The 21,350-nt window shown below is 45.8% G+C and overlaps 2 protein-coding genes across 7 annotated transcripts in view; one reads left to right on the top strand and one right to left on the bottom strand.

Moving 5' to 3' along the window:
• Nucleotides 1-12,821, bottom strand: part of CLEC16A (C-type lectin domain containing 16A) — a 101,248-nt gene extending 88,427 nt beyond the window's left edge. For 3 of the 6 annotated variants that reach the window (XR_014151043.1, XM_081839601.1, XM_081839600.1), the window contains exons 1-3: nucleotides 12,504-12,820; nucleotides 2,970-3,098; nucleotides 1,557-1,690 (exon numbers count right to left, since the gene is read on the bottom strand). Coding sequence is in view for 4 of the 6 variants with exons in the window: in XM_081839601.1 (XP_081695727.1) it covers nucleotides 1,557-1,690; nucleotides 2,970-3,098; nucleotides 12,504-12,583 (343 nt within the window). In the remaining 2 variants the exon portion in view is untranslated. Of the gene's footprint in view, nucleotides 1-1,556; nucleotides 1,691-2,969; nucleotides 3,099-12,503 lie in introns of all 6 variants that reach the window. The other 3 variants (XR_014151044.1, XM_081839598.1, XM_081839599.1) reach the window with 3 other exon arrangements.
• Nucleotides 12,822-17,574: 4,753 nt separating this feature from the next.
• DEXI (Dexi homolog) lies at nucleotides 17,575-18,804 on the top strand. The gene has a single exon (XM_081840601.1). The coding sequence runs from the start codon at nucleotides 18,184-18,186 to the stop codon at nucleotides 18,457-18,459; it is 276 nt and encodes a 91-aa protein (XP_081696727.1). The 5' UTR covers nucleotides 17,575-18,183; the 3' UTR covers nucleotides 18,460-18,804.
• Nucleotides 18,805-21,350: the final 2,546 nt, after the last annotated feature.

Consider the following 21,350-nt stretch of genomic DNA (forward strand, 5'->3'; position numbering starts at 1 on the left):
TAGCTCCCCATTCTCCCAAAGAGGAGGAAGCACCAGAACAAGAAGATCAAAGAGTTTTGCGCAGATCTGAGAGAACAACCAAGGGTGTACCACCGAAAAGGTTTTCTGAAGAGTTTGCAAAGGCTGCGGTCACATGCAACTCTGGTGGGGTTTTTAAACCTAGCATGAAGTGTGCTGAGAGTAATAGCACAAAACGCTGCATTTATTTCCTTACCTGATATTAGAAGGAAAGCGTGTATTTGAGTTCTGAAAGTGGTTTGTTCAAATCTGCTTAATTAGAAATGTCAATTTGTATTTGAGAGAAAGAAATGTGTGTGAAGATTTTTCCAGAAGCTGCTTATTCATTTGTGTATTCACAATGTGTATTTTGTGTGAGTTACAGGTTGAGGTTTATGTTTTAACTCTTTCCTAATAGACACAGAGTGGTTGTAGTAACTGTTAAATGATGTGATAAAGTGTCTTAGATAAGGGGGAAGAGAGATACCTGCAAATATGTTTACCAAGGTTGTAAGCAGAGAACAACTTTTGGAGTGTGTGTGTAAATTGCAGTTATGTTAAAGATTCTTGAATGGTCGGATGAAATGGGGGAGGATGAGGAGATTTCACCCCTCCCATATCCAAGAATCTCCTGAGGTCTCTGCTGACTCTACAGAGAGGAGGAGCAATGTACTGCTCTCTACTTAATTAGTCAAGTGAGTGAGTCAGTCTCTGTGTGTGAGAGAGAGTCAGTCAGTGTGTCGGAGAGAGAGTGCAAGAGATCGTGTTTATAGATAAGATTGCTGCTAAGAACAGCTGCAGGCACTCAAAGTAGCATTGATTTATGCTCAGATTATTTAGCTCTGTATATAGTTTTGTATTATAGCTGTAGTTATAGAATAAAAGGAGGATACTTTACAGAGCTGCTCTCCGAGTGGTTTATACTCTGCAAGACTCTGCAAAACGCTGCTGCGCAACGACTGTATAATTGAGACAGTGAATCCGGTGCTTTCAGCTCCAAGCTGTGAGTCCACAGCACTGTGACCTGTTCCTGTGGGAAAGGAGGTCTCTGGCAGTGCTACCCAGCTCGCCTAGCCCAGTCGGGGCTGTAGTGCATGAGTCCAGTTGGTACACTGGCTCAAGGGCGATGCTGACAAGAAGGTCTATGAAAATCAAGTTATCTTTTTCAGATTTAGAATGGGTAGGGAGAAGGTGAAGGAGGTGAAATGTGTAGCCCAATAAACTGTCAGGGATAGCAATTTAATAATATTAAGTGAGCCATAGCCATTTCCATAGGATTACGGCTATGGATTGCTCCATGCCTTGGTTGCCATCCCTATCTCAACCAATAGGGCTCTAATTTGTAGCCCAGCTGACAGACAACAACCATCCAGTGCAAGTTGCAAACTCATAATCTTCAGAACAGCAAAGTAGCACCTCCCAGTTCCTGACCTGGGAAAATGAACACTTAGCCCTCTCCTCCCATCCCACTTGAGAAAGGCAGGCAGCAAAGGTTTAGTACTGCAAAATTAAAACTACACTTATTTTGTTAAAGGCAACACGGAGGCATGCATACTTACAGAGAGACGTTTCATGACTAATGTTCTCGAAAAGGATGTTCAAGGTCTGCAGGAGTTGCACACACACATAACGGCCAGACTTCTGACGCAGAATGTTCAGAAAGAACACAAACACGTTCTTCTCCAAGAAAAAACTAGAACAACATTGAAATTTGTTACTGATTTGTTTGCTGTTTGTTACATGAAGGAAATCAATCAACCCTTAAAAAGATTATTGCAAAACATTTCGGCTGCAGTTACTAGGGAGCAAGTCCTGTTTAAAACTGTGGGACCATTGCTGGTGTTGAACCATGGCCATTGTGTTAAGGAACTTTTTTCCACATTTTTTTTTTTTTTAATGGGAAAAATAAGTAAAGATTTAAAAATAGGTTCTATGTTCTTTGGCTCCAGGAGATGCCATGTGGTAAAATTGACTGGTAAATGTCAAGCCACTTAGCTGTCTGTAAAACAGGCAATGGTACACCATCTGCATGGAGCAAAAGTTTTACTACTTTGAGATAAGGATGAGTTTAGGGCAATGCTAAAGAGTTCTGTAGTACACAAAAACAGATGCAAAACATAGAGCAGAACCACCAGAAAGCAGCAGAGCCTACTAAGGCCTGGTTTGCATGCCACACTAAACTATCATTTAAAGTAAATTGTGGTTTAACACAAATGAGCAGCATGCTAGTGAACGCTGCTCAGTAGTGCAATTTGCTCCTGCCTTTGCTACAATGGGGTAAAACAAAAGGCTTAGCGTTTCATGTGAACCAGCAATTGTGTTTTTTCTCCAAATGCACTACTGTTGGAAGCCAAGGTTTGTTCAACACAATCAGCCAGTTCTCTGGTTTATTCCTCCCAGTGTGGCAAGCACATGAATGGAAGAGGAGCAAATAGGGCAATATTAAGCAGTGTGCATAAACACACTGAAAATTCCTAGTAAACCACAGTTTAAACTTAAACTATGATTTAACACTGCGTGTGAACCAGGCCAATACTTTAAGTCCACCGCAGCTTAGAAAATGTATGAGGTACCAATGAGAAACTACCTATTTTGTGATCAATTTGAGGCTGCAGCTCTCAATGCAGCCTGCAGCTCACTAAACCACAATGGGACTTCTTAAACCAGACACTGCGGCCATGCTGGCTGGGGCTACTGAGAGCTGGAGGTCATCAACATCTGAAGGGCCATAGGTTCCCCCACCCGTGTAGAAGTAAACACAGCATTGGGCTGCACATCACTGATTTAAATCAAGCTATGATGGTTGCAGTCCAACATGGGCTTACTTGGGATTTAGCACCACTGACTTTCTGTGTTCGCATAGGTAGGATTTACAGCCTCATTTTACTTCTTCCCTTGCATCAGTGGCGTATCAGCTTATATTTCATACTGTTATATTCTGTATTCAAAAGCAAACACTTAAAAGCTCTTACTCAAACACTGAACTGTCATTTTGGTCTCCCCATATTAGGATCTCAGTTATAGATCGAATAGTCTCCACCAACAGGTTGCGGTTGTGTTCAGTCACAGTGGTATTTTTGGTCAGAACATGATACATATACCTGAAAGACAAGCAAACAAACAAACAAAAAAAAGATATGAAAACACTGATTGCAACAAGCGTGTTGAAGTGTGGCCATTTGAAATGGCTCTGCTACTTTACTTGCAAATGAACAAAGGCACTCCCTGTGCTGTTGGGACTTCAATTTGCATCTGGCCATGCTGGCTGGACTTGATGGGAGATGTAGTTCAGCAACATCCAGAGGGCTGAAGGTTCTCCACCCGTTTATGAAACACTATTTTGCAAAACAATTGCACATCCTGTTTTAAGGTGGTTTCCAGGTGGAAAGAGCAGCCCATTTCCAGCAAATAAAAATTAACAATAACTGATACAACATCAGCTATTAAACTACACTAAATATGATACAAACATTCTACTTTTGGGGAGCCTGTCCCATACATACTTGTCTGCCAAAGAATTGCGCTTTCAAAGCCTGCTCTCACAGCAACAGGTCCCATATAATGGACCACACCAACCACAGTATGGTTTTCCAATCACAATTCAGATGTTGATTGTGCCCTAAAGACTCAAGAAATCTGCACTCCATGCTTTGGCAAATCTATTCCAGGCAAAATGTGTTATTTAGGAGGATGACTACACAACATGCCAATCTTTTTAATTTAGAAAATCAGTTCCAGTATTTCATATGACAAATATTTCATATGACAAAGAGAACTACACCAGATGATTCTACTTATACAGATTTAACCACACCTCCTGGAGCACTAACCGTGACACTATTTTTAGCTCTTTCATTTCTGTGGAACTTCTAATCCACTTTATTTCAAAGATACAGACTACATTTCTTACACAAGTTCCAAGCTTCCATTGCTGAGACACTGAACAAAATCATAAATTAGATTTATCCAAAGCCTTAGTAAAACTTATAGGTATGTAGATTATGACAGTTAAGGAGTTAACACAAGAACTGTTATGATAGATCAGGCCAAGCGTGTACCTGGCCCAGTATCCTGTTTCTATAGCAGCTAGGCAGATGCTTCTGGGAACTCACAAACAGGACATGGCTTTTCCCCTTTGTTTGTCCTCAGCATCTGAGATGCAAAGTATTCTGCCTCTGAACATGGAAAGTTCCACTCAGCTATTATGACAAATCTGTCCAGTCCCTTTTCAAAGCTTTCAAAATTGGTACCCATCCCTACATCTCAAAGACAGTGGAGCTTATTCTCTCTTGTGTGAAGTGCTTCCAATTGTCCATTGTCTACGAACAGTTCAATTATTATTTTTTTAGGCTGCTTCAATACACTGGTGCAGCCAGCCATAGCTATCTGGGAACCAGTCAGTCGACTCTGATGAATCAAGGAGCACCTTAAACAAACAACTGCACTAGGTGTTATTTAAAATGCTTCTGGAATGTTCTGAAGAACTTCTCCTGCATCAAGATAATACGAGGCTGCAATCCCCAGACATATTTTCTTAGTGGTAAACCCCAGTGAATCAATGCCCATGTAAAGGAGACTCACAAGATTGCGGGGCAAGTCATTCACCCTCACTAAGGCCTTAGAAAAGGGATATGGGTTGGGACTCTTTTTTCACAGAGAAGGAAAACTGAGGCCAAGAGTCAGCAATGTGCCCAGCACAATTTTGTGTCAGAATTGATTTTCTGAATCTTGCCTAGAAATAGCTCATAGCCTCACATGCCCAAACTCTGCACCCACATCATCAATCCGCATGTGCCTCACCCTCCTTATTTTCACCCTACAGGACCCTCAGTGGCTTTTCAGCCTTCTACAACACTCACAATCAAGTATGAGTCTCACCATGCCAGGTGACTAAACTCTACAGTCCCAAACAAAGACATACACAAATATTCTATACTGAACACCACATACAACCCATGCAAGACAGAACCCTCATGATCACAGATGGTCAAATCCTGGATATATCTTTTCCTCCTGAGTGCACACCAGACCACACCACATACACAAGGCACCAATCTCCTTATCCCCTTATCCCCAAACCTGGAAATCCACACACAGATTTCATGTAGATGACAATTCAGCAAAGCCACTTTTAGATAGGTTCTAAGGCCTATCAAGATGGAATTGGTTTCAAAAATTGGCATGTCAAAAGAGACAGGAGCTCAAAAGTAAACACTTCATCATCTGTCTCTGCTTTGGAATCCAGTAATATGACTGACACCACCTTGACTCCCAGAACGTGGGGGGGGGGGGAGTCCATTTCTGTAGGCACCAAAACAACTAAATACTTTCAAGTTGCTTCTGTTTTGTCAGCTGCTTTTTAAAAAACAACAACAGGCTATTATATGTAATATACTCTCTCTGTGTGTGTACACACAAACAGAAGTACGCCTACCACCTTAATGATACAGCTTTTGGGGAATGCTGAAGAAGACCTCTTTACCTTGGCTTCTGACATTCGAGATGCATATTTTTAGGACCCACTTTATTTCTCTGGTTGCAAGTTGTTTTAAACTGCTTTTAATATTGTGTTTTAATAGTTGCATCCTGCCCTGGGACCTTAAAGTGAAGGGCAGGAAATAAATTAATAATAATAATAATATGAAGTATTTATGTAGAGTGAAAGAGAGTTTGTGCGCGCGCGCACACACACACACTTGCCTATCAATATAAAAACAGTCCAGGAGAATGCACGCATCTATGTATGTGTGCCCATAATTGCACACACCATTCCTTGATTTGCAGTTGTTATTCCTGGTAGGGTTTTACCAGATTGACATATTGCTATTTTTGACTTAATCTAATTTTGTAAGCTGCCTATTATGGGGTGTTTTTTAAAATTCTAAAGGAGGGGAAGGAATCTTTTAAATACAAATGAGAGGTTAAAAGCAACAAAAAAGGCTTTTATGGGTATGTTCGTAGCAAAAGGAAGAACAAAGAAACAGTGGGGTCACTCAGAGAAGATGGTGAAATGCAACCAGGGGAGTCACAGAAAGGGCTGAACTCCTCAATGCCTTCTTTGCCTCAGTCTTCTCCGATAAAGAAAACAATGCCCGACCTGAAGAATTTGGAGCAAATGATTCAGCAGAGGAAACACAGCCCAGAATAACTAAGGAGATAGTACAAGAATACTTGGCTAGTTTAGATGTATTCAAGTCTCCAGGGCCAGATGAACTGCATCCAAGAGTATTAAAAAAACTGGCAGATGTGATCTCAGAACCACTGGCACTCATCTTTGAGAATTCCTGGAGAACAGGCGAAGTCCCGGCAGACTGGAGGAGGGCAAATGTTGTCCCTATTTTCAAAAAGGGGAAAAGAGAGGATCCAAATAATTACCGCCCAGTCAGTCTGACATCAATACCAGGGAAGATTCTGGAGCAGATCATTAAGCAAACAGTCTGTGAGCACCTAGAAAGGAATACTGTGATCACCAATAGTCAGCATGGATTTCTGAAAAATAAGTCATGTCAGACTAACCTGATCTCATTTTTTGACAGAATTACAAGCCTGGTAGATGAAGGGAACGCAGTGGATGCAGCCTACCTTGATTTCAGCAAGGCATTTGACAAGGTGCCCCATGATATTCTTGTAAAGAAGCTGGTAAAATGTGGTCTTGACTATGCTACCACTCAGTGGATTTGTAACTGGCTGACTGACCGAACCCAAAGGGTGCTCATCAATGGTTCCTCTTCATCCTGGAGAAGAGTGACTAGTGGGGTGCCACAGGGTTCTGTCTTGGGCCCGGTCTTATTCAACATCTTTATCAACGACTTGGATGATGGACTCAAGGGCATCCTGATCAAATTTGCAGATGACACCAAACTGGGAAGGGTGGCTAACAACCCAGAGGACAGGATCACACTTCAAAACGACCTTGACAGATTAGAGAACTGGGCCAAAACAAACAAGATGAATTTTAACAGGGAGAAATGTAAAGTATTGCACTTGGGCAAAAAAAATGAGAGGCACAAATACAAGATGGGTGACACCTGGCTTGAGAGCAGTACATGTGAAAAGGATCTAGGGAGTCTTGGTTGACCACAAACTTGACATGAGCCAACAGTGTGACGCGGCAGCTAAAAAAGCCAATGCAATTCTGGGCTGCATCAATAGGGGTATAGCATCTAGATCAAGGGAAGTAATAGTGCCACTGTATTCTGCTCTGGTCAGACCTCACCTGGAGTACTGTGTCCATTTCTGGGCACCACAGTTCAAGAAGGACACTGACAAACTGGAACGTGTCCAGAGGAGGGCAACCAAAATGGTCAAAGGCCTGGAAACGATGCCTTATGAGGAATGGCTAAGGGAGCTGGGCATGTTTAGCCTGGAGAAGAGGAGGTTAAGGGATGATATGATAGCCATGTTCAAATATATAAAAGGATGTCACATAGAGGAGGGAGAAAGGTTGTTTTCTGCTGCTCCAGAGAAGCGGACACAGAGCAATGGATCCAAACTACAAGAAAGAAGATTCCACCTAAACATTAGGAAGAACTTCCTGACAGTAAGAGCTGTTCGACAGTGGAATTTGCTGCCAAGGAGTGTGGTGGAGTCTCCTTCTTTGGAGGTCTTTAAGCAGAGGCTTGACAACCATATGTCAGGAGTGCTCTGATGGTGTTTCCTGCTTGGCAGGGGGTTGGACTCGATGGCCCTTGTGGTCTCTTCCAACTCTATGATTCTATGAACATACAAAGTGTCAACATATTGCCTACATATCACAAAGTGTGTAAATAAACAACCAGCAAGGCGAGAGACTTAACATTGTTTCGTTAGATGTATTACACCAACACCCACCACAAATAAAATGAAACAAACATCAGAACAAGCCTGTCACGTGCACAAGGTCATCGAAGTGTGCACATACACACTCCTCTGTCTCACATGCAACATTATAATTACATTTAATGAAACATGCATCCTTGTCTCTATTTCCCGTCTCCTCCCTCTTCCTTGTGTCAAATTTTAAACTGGAAGGTTCTCATGGCACTGGCTTGTTGTTTGGTACTGAAGTAGAACTCTTAATATTTCTAAATTTACCCTTGCCTCCACCTCCATCCCTGAACACTCATCTCCCCTGTAGCTGTTTTTAGGTCAGTGAGATGCCCTCTCCTACTTTGCAAAGTGCTGTGAAAATGGATGGTAGAGTCAACCCATTGAAGTTAACAGGCCTAATCAACATAGGTCCATTAATTTCAGTGGGTCTGCTCTCTGCTCCGCTCTGAGTAGGACTTAGCTGGATGCAATACAATTGTGTTCATTACATTACATTCCTATCCCAGCTTTCCTCCCAGGATCTGAAGACTGGATATATAGCTGGATCCTCTCCCTTTTTTTCCCCTTGCGACAACCCTGCGAGGTAGGTTAAGCTGAGTAAGAGTGGCTGGATGAAGGTCACCAAGTGAGGTTCGTGACTGAATGGGGATTTGAACCACAGACTCCCCAACACTTTAACCACTAGACATGTGTGTATGTGTGTATATATACATATATACAAACATGCAAACATATGTGTACATGCATGCACACACACATATACATACACAATATGTGTTGTGTTCTCAACACAAAACAGTAAACTGTATTCTACTTTCCTTATTCAAAAAAAGTTACATACTAGAATCCAATGGGGGACATTCAGTGAAGCTAAACATTGGAAGATTTAGGGCAGACAAAAGTTAATTCTTCTTCACGTGGTATATAAACTATGGAATTCTCTCCCACAAGATATGGTGATGGATACCAACTTAGATGGTTTAAAAGAGGATTAGAGAAGGCTATCAGCCATGATAACCATATAATCCCTCCAGTATCAGAGGTGGTGCACCTCTCCATGTTAAGACACATTTTGCAGGTCCAATTGTGAACCTGTGGAGATCTCTGGATGCCAGGTTGGTGACTGACCTCTCCATCTGGCTGGCCTTCCAGCTTCCTAAGGCAGGTAATCAGAAGAGCTTATTTATTGCATTTAGATCCCACCTTTTCCTTTCATCCCCCTCCTCAGTTAATCCCTACAACGACCCTGTGAGGTAGGTTAAGAGGCTGTGACTGACTCCAAGGTCACCCAGGTCATGACTGGGTGAAGATCTGAGCCTTGATCTCCCAAGTTCTACTCTAACACCACATCGCTGGCTTCCTAGAGTCCTTCTCCTATGTGACAGCTCTATAAATTAAATAGGTAAATAAATATGAGGAAAGCAAAATGTTACTTAGAGAAGGATCTGAAATATTTTTCAGGTTCTACTTGTGGGTTTCCCACAGGCCACTGTGAGAACAGGACACTGGACGAGATGGGTCATTGATATGATGGGCACCTTTCCTTTAACATCATTCATATTATTTTTGCCTCTGCAGAATACAGTACTGGCAATTGGACTGGCAACCTGTGCTGTGTTTAGCTGAATTGGTTGCTGGCATTTTAATTTGCAACTGGCTATGATGCACTTTATGGCAGGATCTTGCCTACTGCTGGGTTGGTTTTATTGATTTATGGTTTTATTGAGCTGTTGCATAGTTTCCTTTTAATTTGGCCTCCTTTACTGTGTACATCATCAAGAGAATTTGATTTTTAATCAGGCACCTCATAAACTTAATACAAATCATGTCACTCCAGTAAGTCCATCCACCCATAAGAGCGCAAGAAGAGCCCGCTGGATCAGGCCAGAAGTACTTTTAGTTCAGAACTCTGCTCTCACAGTGGCCAACCAGATGCCCCTGGGAAGATAGCAGGAAGAACCTGAACACAACAGCACTCTATCTTCCCAGCAAGTAACAATAAGGACTCGTCCATACCTTGGTTTAATGTAGATCGTGCCTCCTTTAATTCCCACCCACCCCGTCCATGAGGCTTTCTCCTCAAACAATGGCTGTCCCGCGATTTCTGCTCCCTAAATCTGGAGATTGCCCTGTGTTTTGTTAATCCAAATAGAAGAGCTGCATCAACTGCATAAAGAATCTCCAGATTTTGGGAGGAGAAATCGCGGGACAGCCATTGTTAGAGGAGAAAGCCTCATGGACAAGGGGGAATTAAAGGAGGGCCTACAATGTGCATTAAACTGAGGTATGGATGGGCCCTGAGGGCCCGCAGATTGATCACCTTGTCCTCCATGAATTTGGTTAATCCCCTTTCAAAGCGTTCCAAGTTGGTGACTGCCACTGCCTCCTGTGGAAATGGGTTCCATAGTTAAACTATGTGCTATGTGAAGAAGTCCTTTGTTTATCTGCCTTGAATCTTCCATCATTCAGCTCCACTGGATTTCCACAAATTATAATGTGACTGGAGATCGAGAAAAACTGTTCTCTATCCACTATCTCCATGGTATGCATGATTTATACACCATCCCATCATCATATAGCTCTTCCTTACTCACTTTCCCCCCAAGCTAAAAAAAGGAGCCCCCAATACAACTTTTTCCTTCAGCAGGCCGCTTCTACACCCATGGATAGTAGTAGCTAGAGCTCACCCACTCAGTCATGAAGCTCAAGGGCGAGACCTCAGCCTAACTTACCTCACAAGCTTGTTGTTGTGAGGATAAAATGAAGAGGGGAGAAAAGACCCTATGTACTCCACCTTCAGCTCCTTGGAGAAAAAGGTGGGAATAATGCAATACATATTTACCTATATTAAACATAACACATAAAGGATATACTAGCACTGACACATATTTATGTACATGCTATCTGAATGAATTCATTATCTGCTATTTTTAAAATCTTTTATATCTAATTTTGTATCCATAGAAGCCAAATAACTGCTTTAAATCCTATTTGTATTCTAGAGGTTTATCTTTGCCTTATTGGACCAATGGTGCTTTTACATGTAATAATTTGTGTTGATATTGTTAATGGTCACTGGCTACAAATACTAATAAAACGTGACTACATACGCGTTGCACATTACTCTCCCTTGTTACTTCTGCAAGTGTCCCCCCCCCTCTCTTAAAGCCTCTCTTTCTCACAAAAAGTATTTATACGGAAATATATGTTATATATAGATACAAGCCCACTGGGTGCGACTTTGGGGGCCAATCACCACATACACCACCTTGAGGTCATTGGGAGAAATGGGATATGAAATGCAATAAACAAACCAATTGTTAAAAACGCACACAGTTCCTGCAGTCTGAAAACAATGCTCTGTCACAGAATTGCTCCTTAGGTGAGCATTTGCATAACTGATTCCTATGTGGAAATTTCCAACAAGTTCCCGACCAACACAACCTTGACTTCAAAAGGATCAGGGTGTGTGGAACCCAGGGAAACCGAAGAAGAAGAAGAAGAAGAAGAAGAAGAAGAAGAAGAAGAAGAAGAAAAGCAGGGAAGTGAAAAAACGCTCCTCCACTTGTCTGATCTCCTTCCCTGGCCAACTGGCTGTCAGAAATGCAAACACAAAACAGCGAGGTTCACTTATAAGGCTGCTCATGGAATTGCAGAATCCTGGAGTGGGAAGGGGACCCTCCGGGGATCATTTTACTGTATAATCTGTGTAATCTCACTGTATACAAGTTGTACAAGTGACAATAAAGTATTTCAATTTCAATCTAGCCCACCTCACCCCCCGCATTGCAGGAACATTGCTTGGGCACACAGTCAGTGTTGGATTTACATACAGCACAAGCTATAGCTTAGGGCCCCACAAAAAAATTAAAGGGGGGGGGGAAACTGGATGTACATTTCCAAACTATAAGATAAAAAACAAATAAAATAAAACCTACATACAGCAACAGTATTGCGTGGGCTTCTATTTGTTATGTGCAAATGGCTTGAGATACCTATTAGGTCCGTAAACTACCATACAGCATATATTCAACACAAAAAACAGTGGCAATTTGTTGTTGAGAAAGGACAGCTGGACATATAAAGGGCCCCATTGCCTTCAGTCGCTTAGGGCCTCATCAAACCTGAATCCGGCCCTGCACACAGTCCGGATACCTGAATTCTGGGACGTTCGTATAACTGTACGCTGGCTCCCTCGGCCAGTAAAGCGAGATGAGTGCCGCAACCCCAGAGTCGGCCACGACTGGACCTAATGATCAGGGGTCCCTTTACCCTTTACGTATAGGGTGCCTACATTCTGCATGGACTGGTTGTAACAATTACTTTGATAAAATACATGTTAACGTGCAAATGGCTTTAGATACCTATCAGATCTGTAAATTACCATATAGCATATATTCAACACAAAAAACAGTGGCAATTTGTTGTTGACTAAAGGACAGCTGGAGATATAAAGGGCCCCATTGCCTTCAGTCTCTTAGGGCCTCATCAAACCTGAATCCGGCCCTGCACACAGTCCGGATACCTGAATTCTGGGAAGTTCGTATAAGTGAGGACCTTTTGGGGAGGGGGCGTGAGAGGAGCCCCAGAGGCAGTTGGGGGGGCGAGTGGGGGAGGGGCGCCCACCTGCCTGGAGGCCCCTCCCCCCCCTCCGGCCTAGGAGTCCCTCACAGCCTTCTCCCGCCCTGGACACTCACTTGAGGTGGTCGAGCGAGTGGATGTTCCGCGAGGCCTTGCCGTGCCCGCCGCCTCCCCAGCTGCGCGACCGCCCGAACATCCTGAGGGGAGAAAAACGGGCGGAGGGCGGCGCTCGGACACTCTCGCTCGCTCTCAGCTCGCTGCCTCTCGCTCGCTACCGCCTCACGGCCTCGGCCGCCGCCGCCGCCTCATCCTCCTTCTCGGCCGCGGCCATCCTCTTCCTCCTCTTCCTCTCAGGCGGAAGGAGTCCCAGCGCCCTCCCCGCCCCCACGCCCGCCGCGCGCGCACCCTCGGACATTCCGCCCCGGCGGAGGCGACGGCACAGACCCGGCAGCGGAGCCGCGGCGCGGGGCACGCCGGGAAAAGTAGTTTTCCTCGGCCCGCAGCTACTCTCGCCAAGGCATTACGTAGAAGGCGAGCCAGAGGACTGCGAGTCCCAGCCTGCCCCGCGCGGAGGTGGGAAGGTGGGAACCCGGAAGTGGGAGGGGCGAGGAAGGTTGCGTCCCCGGCGCAGGGCAGGGGGCGGGTCTTTGTGACCTACGTGAGGGGCGGGGCCTTCAAGGCAGGTGAGGGAGGGGCGGGGGAGGGGTCTTCCATCATAGGAAATGAATTGCAGATAGGTAGCTGTGTTGGTCTGCCATAGTCAAAACAAAAAATTCCTTCCAGTAGCACCTTAAAGACCAACTAAGTTAGTTCTAGGTATGAGCTTTCGTGTGCATGCACACTTCTTCAGATACACTGAAACAGAAGTCACCAGACCCTTCTATATAGTGAGAAGGTGGGGAGGGGTATTACTCAGAAGGGTGGTGGGAATGGGTGATTGGCAGATAGCTGTGATGAGCCTGTTGACGACTCTTAACGACTGCAATAGGTCTAACAGGAAAAAGCAAGGGGTGAGAAGGTGAAAAATGGCTTTGTCATGTATAATGAGATAATATCTGCCAATCACCCATTCCCACCACCCTTCTGAGTAATACCCCTCCCCACCTTCTCACTATATAGAAGGGTCTGGTGACTTCTGTTTCAGTGTATCTGAAGAAGTGTGCATGCACACGAAAGCTCATACCTAGAACTTAGTTGGTCTTTAAGGTGCTACTGGAAGGAAATGAATTATTAGCGGTGCGGTTCTTTGGAATTAATTCGGAATTAATTTGGAAAGCAATGCAGTGGTTTTATTTGGAATGATGCGCAATTGGTAATGCAAGAATACCCTTCTTTGCTTTGATTTGGAGGGAGACGCTGAATCGTTGGGCAAAAGATTCCTGCATCGCAAGGACTAGTCCAGGCATAGGCAAACTCGGCCTCCAGGTGTTTTGGGACTACAATTCCCATCATCCCTGACCACTGGTCCTCTTAACTAGGGTTGATGGCAGTTGTAGTCCCAAAACATCTGGAGGGCCGAGTTTGCCTATGCCTGGACTAGATGACCCTGGGTTCCCTTTCAGCTCCATGACTCTATGACATAAATGCCGGTTCGTAATCAATTGTTATTTTATTTGCAATTACAGTGGTACCTCAGGTTAAGTACTTAATTCGTTCTGGAGGTCTGTTCTTAACCTGAAACTGTTCTTAACCTGAAGCACCACTTTAGCTAATGGGGCTCCTGCTGCTGCCGCGCCACCGCCACACGATTTCTGTTCTCATCCTGAAGCTAAGTTCTTAACCCGAGGTACTATTTCTGGGTTAGAGGAGTCTGTAACCTGAAGCCTATGTAACCCGAGGTACCACTGTATTCTTTATTTGGGATGCCACCTTGAGGGGTTGGCATCTGTCTCGTGAGCCCCTGGGGGTGAAGTCAAACCGCTGCATTAGTAGTGGCCTCCCTGGGGTACATGCCCTGGGCAGAGTGTGCATGGAGGTCCTGGGCCGCCCAGACGACAAGACTCCCCTCTCTGTCCACAGGAAAACAAAGCAAGACTTTTGGCGCCAGCTTGGCTCAGGAGTTGCTGGAAGGAGGCGCACAAGGCGCCATCCAACTGTCTTAGGAACCCCACCAGATTTGTGTAGGGTTTGCTCCTGAGCCTTTTCTTCTCCTGAAGATGTCCCGCGAGACAGCAGAGGTTTAGGATCAGAGTTGTCCTTCTCCTAGATGGGTTGCCTTCCCAGGTCGCAAGCCCCATCTGCCCCTCACTTCCTTCTACAGCAGAAGATATGCGTGCAAAATGACACATATTACCCATTACAGTCTCTTTTTAAAGAAAGGGGATGAATTGACTTTTCCTTTTCACGACCCTGCTCCAGGACCTTTAAATCAGGAAGGGTTTGTTTTTTATTTTTATTTTTTAAATAATATTTATTAAGTTTTCAACAAGAAAAAGGTTACAAGACAATAAAAGGAAAACACAGAAAGTACAAAAACCAAGAGTAGACATAAAAAGAAAAAAAGAAAAGAAAAGAAAAGAAAATCCCTCTTTCTGATATCTTACCACTCATTTACTTATTTTCATGACTTCCTCACACCTCCCTTTTTTGTATTCCATTAAAAAAATTTGTTCAGCAAATCCGTACCCTCTTAGTTTACCCTTTATTGTTTATCCTCACATATTATAATTTCAAATTTTCATCTAATCAATTGATTCTTACATATTCTTATTTTGCCTTATTGCTAGAACCACTTCGTTTCATTCCAACGTCATTAACATTCATTAATTTTACAATATTTCTGTAGATAGATTTTAAATTTCTTCCAATCTTCTTCCACCGACTCTTCTCCCTGGTCTCGGATTCTGCCAGTCATTTCCGTCAATTCCATATAGTCCATTACTTGCATCTGCCATTCTTCCAAAGTGGGTAGGTCTTGTGTCTTCCAATGCTTTGGAAATCAGGAAGGGTTTACAGTGGTACCTCGGGTTAAGTACTTAATTCGTTCCGGAGGTCCGTACTTAACCTGAAACTGTTCTTAACCTGAAGCACCACTTTAGCTAATGGGGCCTCCTGCTGCTGCTGTGCCGCCAGAGCATGATTTCTGTTCTCATCCTGAAGCAAAGTTCTTAACCCAAGGTAATATTTCTGCGTTAGCAGAGTCTGTAACCTGAAGCGTATGTAACCTGACATACCACTGTATTGATTGATTTAACAAAGCTTATATACCGTTTGATTTTAAGAAGCCCTCCAAGTGGTTTGCAAAAGATGGTTGATGTGCATACACATTTAAAGCACACTGTATCCCCACACAAAAAATTAAAATAAAATCCTGGGCCCTGTGGTTTGTGAAGGGTCCTGGGCCTTGTAGCTACTTGAGGGATAAACTTCAGTTCCCAGGATTCTTGAGGGGGACTATACATAATTTGCATCCCACCTTTTGCCTCCAAAGAGCTCAAGGCAGCACACGGGGGTTCTCCCCCATCCTCCTCATTTAATCCCCACAACAATCCTGCATTGTAGGTTAGACCGAGAGACAGCTGGAGACCCCATTCACCTTCCCAGATGTTGCTGGACTCCAACTCCCATCAGCGCAGCCACGCCTGAATAGCTCAGTCCATAGAACATGAGAGTCTTAATCTCTCAGGGTTATGGGTTCAAGCCCCATTGGGAGAAAAATTCCTGCTTTTCAGGAGGTTGGACAAGATGACCCTCCGGGTCCCTTCCAACTTTGTGATTCTATGATTATGGCCAAATTTGTTGGAGGCTGATGGGAGCTGAAGGATAGCAGGAGGCCCCTAGCTCTGCTTTAAACCTTAAACAGGAGCCTGTCACAGAAATCGTAAAACAGGGAAGGACTTTGCTGCCTTAATAACTACTGTTAACAGTGTGGTTTAGTGGTTAGAGTGTCGGACTAGGATCTGGGAGACCAGGGTTCAAATCCCCACTCAGCCATGATACTTACCTGGCAGGGGAGACACCTTGATCACAAATCCCCACTCAGCCATGAAGCTCCCTGGGTGACCTTGGGCCAGTCCCTCACTCTCAGCCTAGAGAGCCACAAGCAAATACCAACCAGACACTCAAAGAATTAAGCAAGAAGACATCTTTCCCATCGCTTTATCTCCACACTGGGAAAAGCTGGGGATAGGAACAGGGCTGGATTTAGGTTTGATGAGGCCCTAGTCTACTGAAGGTAATGGGGCCCTTTATATGTCCAGCTGTCCTTTGTCAACAACAAATTGTCACAGGTTTTTTGTGTTGAATATATGCTATATGGTAATTTATGGACTTAATAGGTTTCTAAAGCCATTTGCACATGTTGCCCTGCAACCAGTCCATGCAGAATGCAGGCACCCTATATATAGAAAGGAGCAAACCAGTGATATTTTAGGGAACAGGCAGGGCCCGTTACTTACATCACAGGAGCCTATACAACACAAAACACTGTGGTAGGCTTTATTTTATTTGTTTTTCATCTTATATCTTGGAAATGTACATCCAGTTGTTTTTTCCCTGTGATTTTTTCTGGGGCCCCCAAGAGGATATAGCTTCTAGCTTGTCTAGCTTATACATAAATCTGGCACTATCATAGGAAAGCAATCCATAAATGATTTAAGTAAATAAACTCAAGTCCTGCCAACAGTGGCGTAGCGTGGGGGGTGCAGGGGGGGCCGGCCACACCGGGCGCAACATCTGGGGGTTAGGGTTAGGGAGTGCAAATCCACAGGCTAGGGGGTGCAAATTACTTGCCTTGCCCCGGGTGCTGACAACCCACGCTACGCCACTGCCTGCCAAGGGAAGCAAGGAACCAGCAATCAGACACATTGACTTGGAAGTCAGTCCCAGCGAGCGCAATGGGACGAAGCAGACCATTGATCCGGGATTGCTCAACCGGCAAAGTATGAGACTCTGGGATCTCCGAGTCGTGGGTTCGAGCCTCAGGTTGGGCCAAAGATACCGGTACCTGCATTGCTCTGGGGGTCCCTTCCAATTCTACCCTGCTCTGGGGGTCCCTTCCAATTCTACCCTGCTCTGGGGGTCCCTTCCAATGCTACCCTTTTGCCCAGGCGCCTACCTAACAGGACTGGCCGCAACCCACTGGGAACCCCACCTCCTCCAAGCTCTCCCCCCCACCCCACCCGGCGGCTGTCACTCACCCTCCCCGGCGCCAGCCAATCCGCGCTCGCGAGAGGCGGGTCCCTGGCACTTGCGGGGAACAGCTGCTTCTGCTACGCGGAGGGAAGTGATGCGTCTGAGGAGTGTGGATGCAGAAAGAGAGGGAGGAGGGGGGCCCTTGGAAGGAAAGGGGGGGCTGCGCTGAGCGGGGAGGAGCAGCGAGCCCCTTGCATTAAAAAACGGGGCGGGAGCGAGCTTTTGCTTCTTTGAAGACCGGAGGAGCGGGAGGGGGGGGGGGAAGAGGCGCCTCTGCAAAGCCTTCCCCCTCTTGCGGCGCATCTGAGGCCTGAAAAGTGAAAGGGGGGGGGGAGAAGCCAGTTGCATGGAGGGGGGCCGCAGGACGAAGTTGCTCGCTTGCACCGCCCGCTTCTGGATGTAGAGATTTGCAGAGGCTGGAAAGGAGAAGGAGGGCGCTCTGGCATGGAGGGGTGGGCTGAGGACAGCAAGGGCATCGCTGGGGGGCGCCCTCTTCCGTTTGGAGACTGCTGCAGGGAGGGGTGGGCAGGTAGGTAGGTAGACAGGCAGGCAGGCACCCGAAGGTGCTGGGCTCCCTTTGATTCCTGGAGATCTCCTCTGGCTGCTGCTGCTGCCCTCCCCCAGTCTCCAGCCTCCGCTGGGCCCGGGCCTCCTCCGCGCTGGATGCCCTCTGCCACCTGCACCCAGCTGGAGCCGTGGGCCCCCCATGCGCCGCCCCCGCTGCCGCCCTCTATGTTCTACGTGGGCTTGTTCTTCGTCAACCTGCTGATTCTCTACTACGCCTTCCTGCTGGAGTACATCGCCCTCAACGTCGGCATCGTTTTCCTGCCCGAGGATATGGACCAGGCCCTGGTGGATCTCGGGGTGGTCTCCGACCCGGCTCTGGGACTCTACGAGCTGGACAGCGAGGTGGAAGTGCTGGACGGCTACTGGGAATAACTGGGGCCCCCTCCCCGAAAGAGCAACTGGTACGGGCTGGGAAGAGGAGTGTCGCTGCATCCAGATGTGGGCACAGCTGGACGGACCCTTTGTAGACTGCAATGGGGGCACAGGGACAGCCAAGCTGGGCAGGTGCCGGGGGTGCCAGGAGCCTGTCTGCCCTGCCTGCCCCAGTCGTGGGTTTTCTGCTTGAGCCGGAAAGACTGGGGAGAGGGCCACCGACTTTTGGGGGTGCCATGCTAAAGGCAGGCAAGACAACGGCAGGGCAGGAAGAGGGAGCCGGAGTTGGCACAGACGGACGGGGTCCCTTTGGGGCACAGAAGTAAGTGGCATTTTACTGTTTGATCCAGCTGTGTAGAGAGGAAGAAGTTGAACATTGGAAAGGTCTGGGGCCAGGGGTTTGATCCTATATGAGAGTTCTGCCCAGCTGGCGCCCTCCAGCTTTTGGACTATGACTCCCAAAAACAACAGGTGCATTGGCTGGGGGAAGTGATGGGAGTTGTAGTTCGCAATGCCTGGAGGGCGGAGGCTCTCGTACATATTGGCATGCCTCTGGGACGATCTGAGTGGTTGCTTTTATCTGCCTTCCCCTTCCCCTGTTGGCAGAGAGCAGGTTCAAAACTTGCCCAGGTAGAAGGGACTGCTAGGTGCTCCCCCAAACCGCTGTGCAACACAGAAAGGGTAAGATTGTCGGCCCATCTAGGTCAGTGTTGTCGACACGGACTGGCAGCAGCACTCCACATCGACTGGGCTGCCAGGCCTATCCCTAGATACAAAGTAAGAAGCCTCGCAATGGGTCCCTGTGTCTGGCTGTTAACTAGGAGGTTGGTGGTTCAAGCCCACCCTGGGATGGCTGTGAGCAGGATTCCCTTCCAACTCTACGATTCTACGAAATCCCATTCCTCATGATTCGGTATAAAAGGCTGCCTTATACAGAGTCAGATTGAGCTCAGTATTGTCTACACAGGCTGGCAGTGGCATTCCAGGATTGTAGTGTGGGGACAATCCCTGAATTGAACCTGCGACCTTCTGTCTCACGAATGTTTAGCACTGAGCACTCTCCGTTATGTGATGCCTCTAATCAGACATGAACACCAGCCATGAAAATGCAAGCCTGCACAGTTTCACTCATTCCTAACCCACCCATAAGATGCGGCTGGGGCACCCATTTCTGCAAAACCCCATCTCCTCCCAACACATTCTGCAAGGGTATTTTGTGTGCCTAGTGCAGATCCGCACCATGCATTCCGCACACCCTTAAAAAGTGTGTGGCTTTCTCCCAAAGAATCCTGGGACCTGTAGTTCGTTAAGCTTTCTGGGGACATGTAGCTTTGGTGTGGTGAAACTACGGTTCCCAGGATTCTCTAGGGGAAAGCCACATTTACCTGAACGAAAAAGCTTTCAGCAGGTACCAAGAGTGCAGTGAAGGTGCCTGCCTTCCGTGTGATTTCTTTCTTTTCTTCAAAATTTTTTACTGATTTTCACAAAATTATAGACACACAAACATACAAATAAACATAAATCATAACCTTATTAAAACGAATCTTATTAACATTAAGTGACTTCCTCGTAACCCCCTAGTTGAATTTCAGTGCAAATCATTTTAACGGTTTTCCAAATCAAAATTCTTATAAACTTAGCTTAATGACTTAACATCTTTCTTACCAATTCAGCATTAAACATATTAATTCATCACATTACATATTTAAATCCTAAGCCTATCTTGTAATTGCAAGCTTTTCCCAATTAATTTAACTTAGCGTATTTAACTAAATAGTCATTAAATTTCATCCATTCTTCCTGATACGCCTCCTCCTTCTGGTCGCGGACTCTTCCGGTCAGGTCGGCTAGCTCCGAAAAATCCATCATCTTCATCTGCCATTCTACCACAGTTGGTACTCAAAGTGTGATTTCTTGCAAATGCAGAATGAGTATTATGCAGAGAGAGTGGATGGGGCCTGAGACCTTCATGCAAAGCAGATGCTCTGAGCTGTGGCCCTATCACAGATGACATGGTGGCTGGGCTTTATGGGAGTTGTAGTCCAGAGGGTGCCAGATTGAGAGAGGTGAGATTAAACTCAGATTGAAGTGTAAAAAACCCCACCTTGGATCTGATCTTATACATCTGCCAGATGTTTCTATCTTGTTGTTGTTGTTTAGTCGTTTAGTTGTGTCCGACTTTTCGTGACCCCCTGGACCAGAGCACGCCAGGCACTCCTGTCTTCCACTGCCTCCCGCAGTTTGGTCAAACTCATGCTGGTAGCTTCGAGAACACTGTCCCACCATCTCATCCTCTGTCGTCCCCTTCTCCTTGTGCCCTCCATCTTTCCCAACATCAGGCTCTTTTCCAGGGAGGCTTCTTTTCTCATGAGGTGGCCAAAGTCTTGGAGCCTCAGCTTCAGGATCTGTCCTTCCAGTGAGCACTCAGGGCTGATTTCCTTCAGAATGGATAGGTTTGATCTTCTTGCAGTCCATGGGACTCTCAAGAGTCTCCTCCAGCACCAGAATTCAAAAGCATCAATTCTTCGGCGATCAGCCTTCTTTATGGTCCAGCTTTCACTTCTTTACATCACTACCGGTTTCTATCTAGTCAAGGCCAAAAGGAGTTCTGTTTTCTCTCTCCCTTTGCTACCCAGCTGTCTCATATGAGTTGCGCTTGACTCTAGGTAGCAGTTTCAGATGGCGTGAAAAACTTACCTTACCCTCAGGCCGGCACTGTTAGTTGCTCAGTATCTGCTCCCTCAGCTGAAATGGACATAGTTTTAGCACAGTGCTTGCTATTTATTCATTTAGTAACTGCAATTAAGCCCCATATCTTAAGCACCTGCACCAACGAGTTCTACAAGGTAGACCTCTGTTGCTCCCATTTCACAGACGGGAAGGCCGAGTGC

Source organism: Podarcis erhardii (genome assembly GCF_964252035.2).
Source record: "Podarcis erhardii genome assembly, chromosome: 14".
NCBI classification, from domain to species: domain Eukaryota; kingdom Metazoa; phylum Chordata; class Lepidosauria; order Squamata; family Lacertidae; genus Podarcis; species Podarcis erhardii.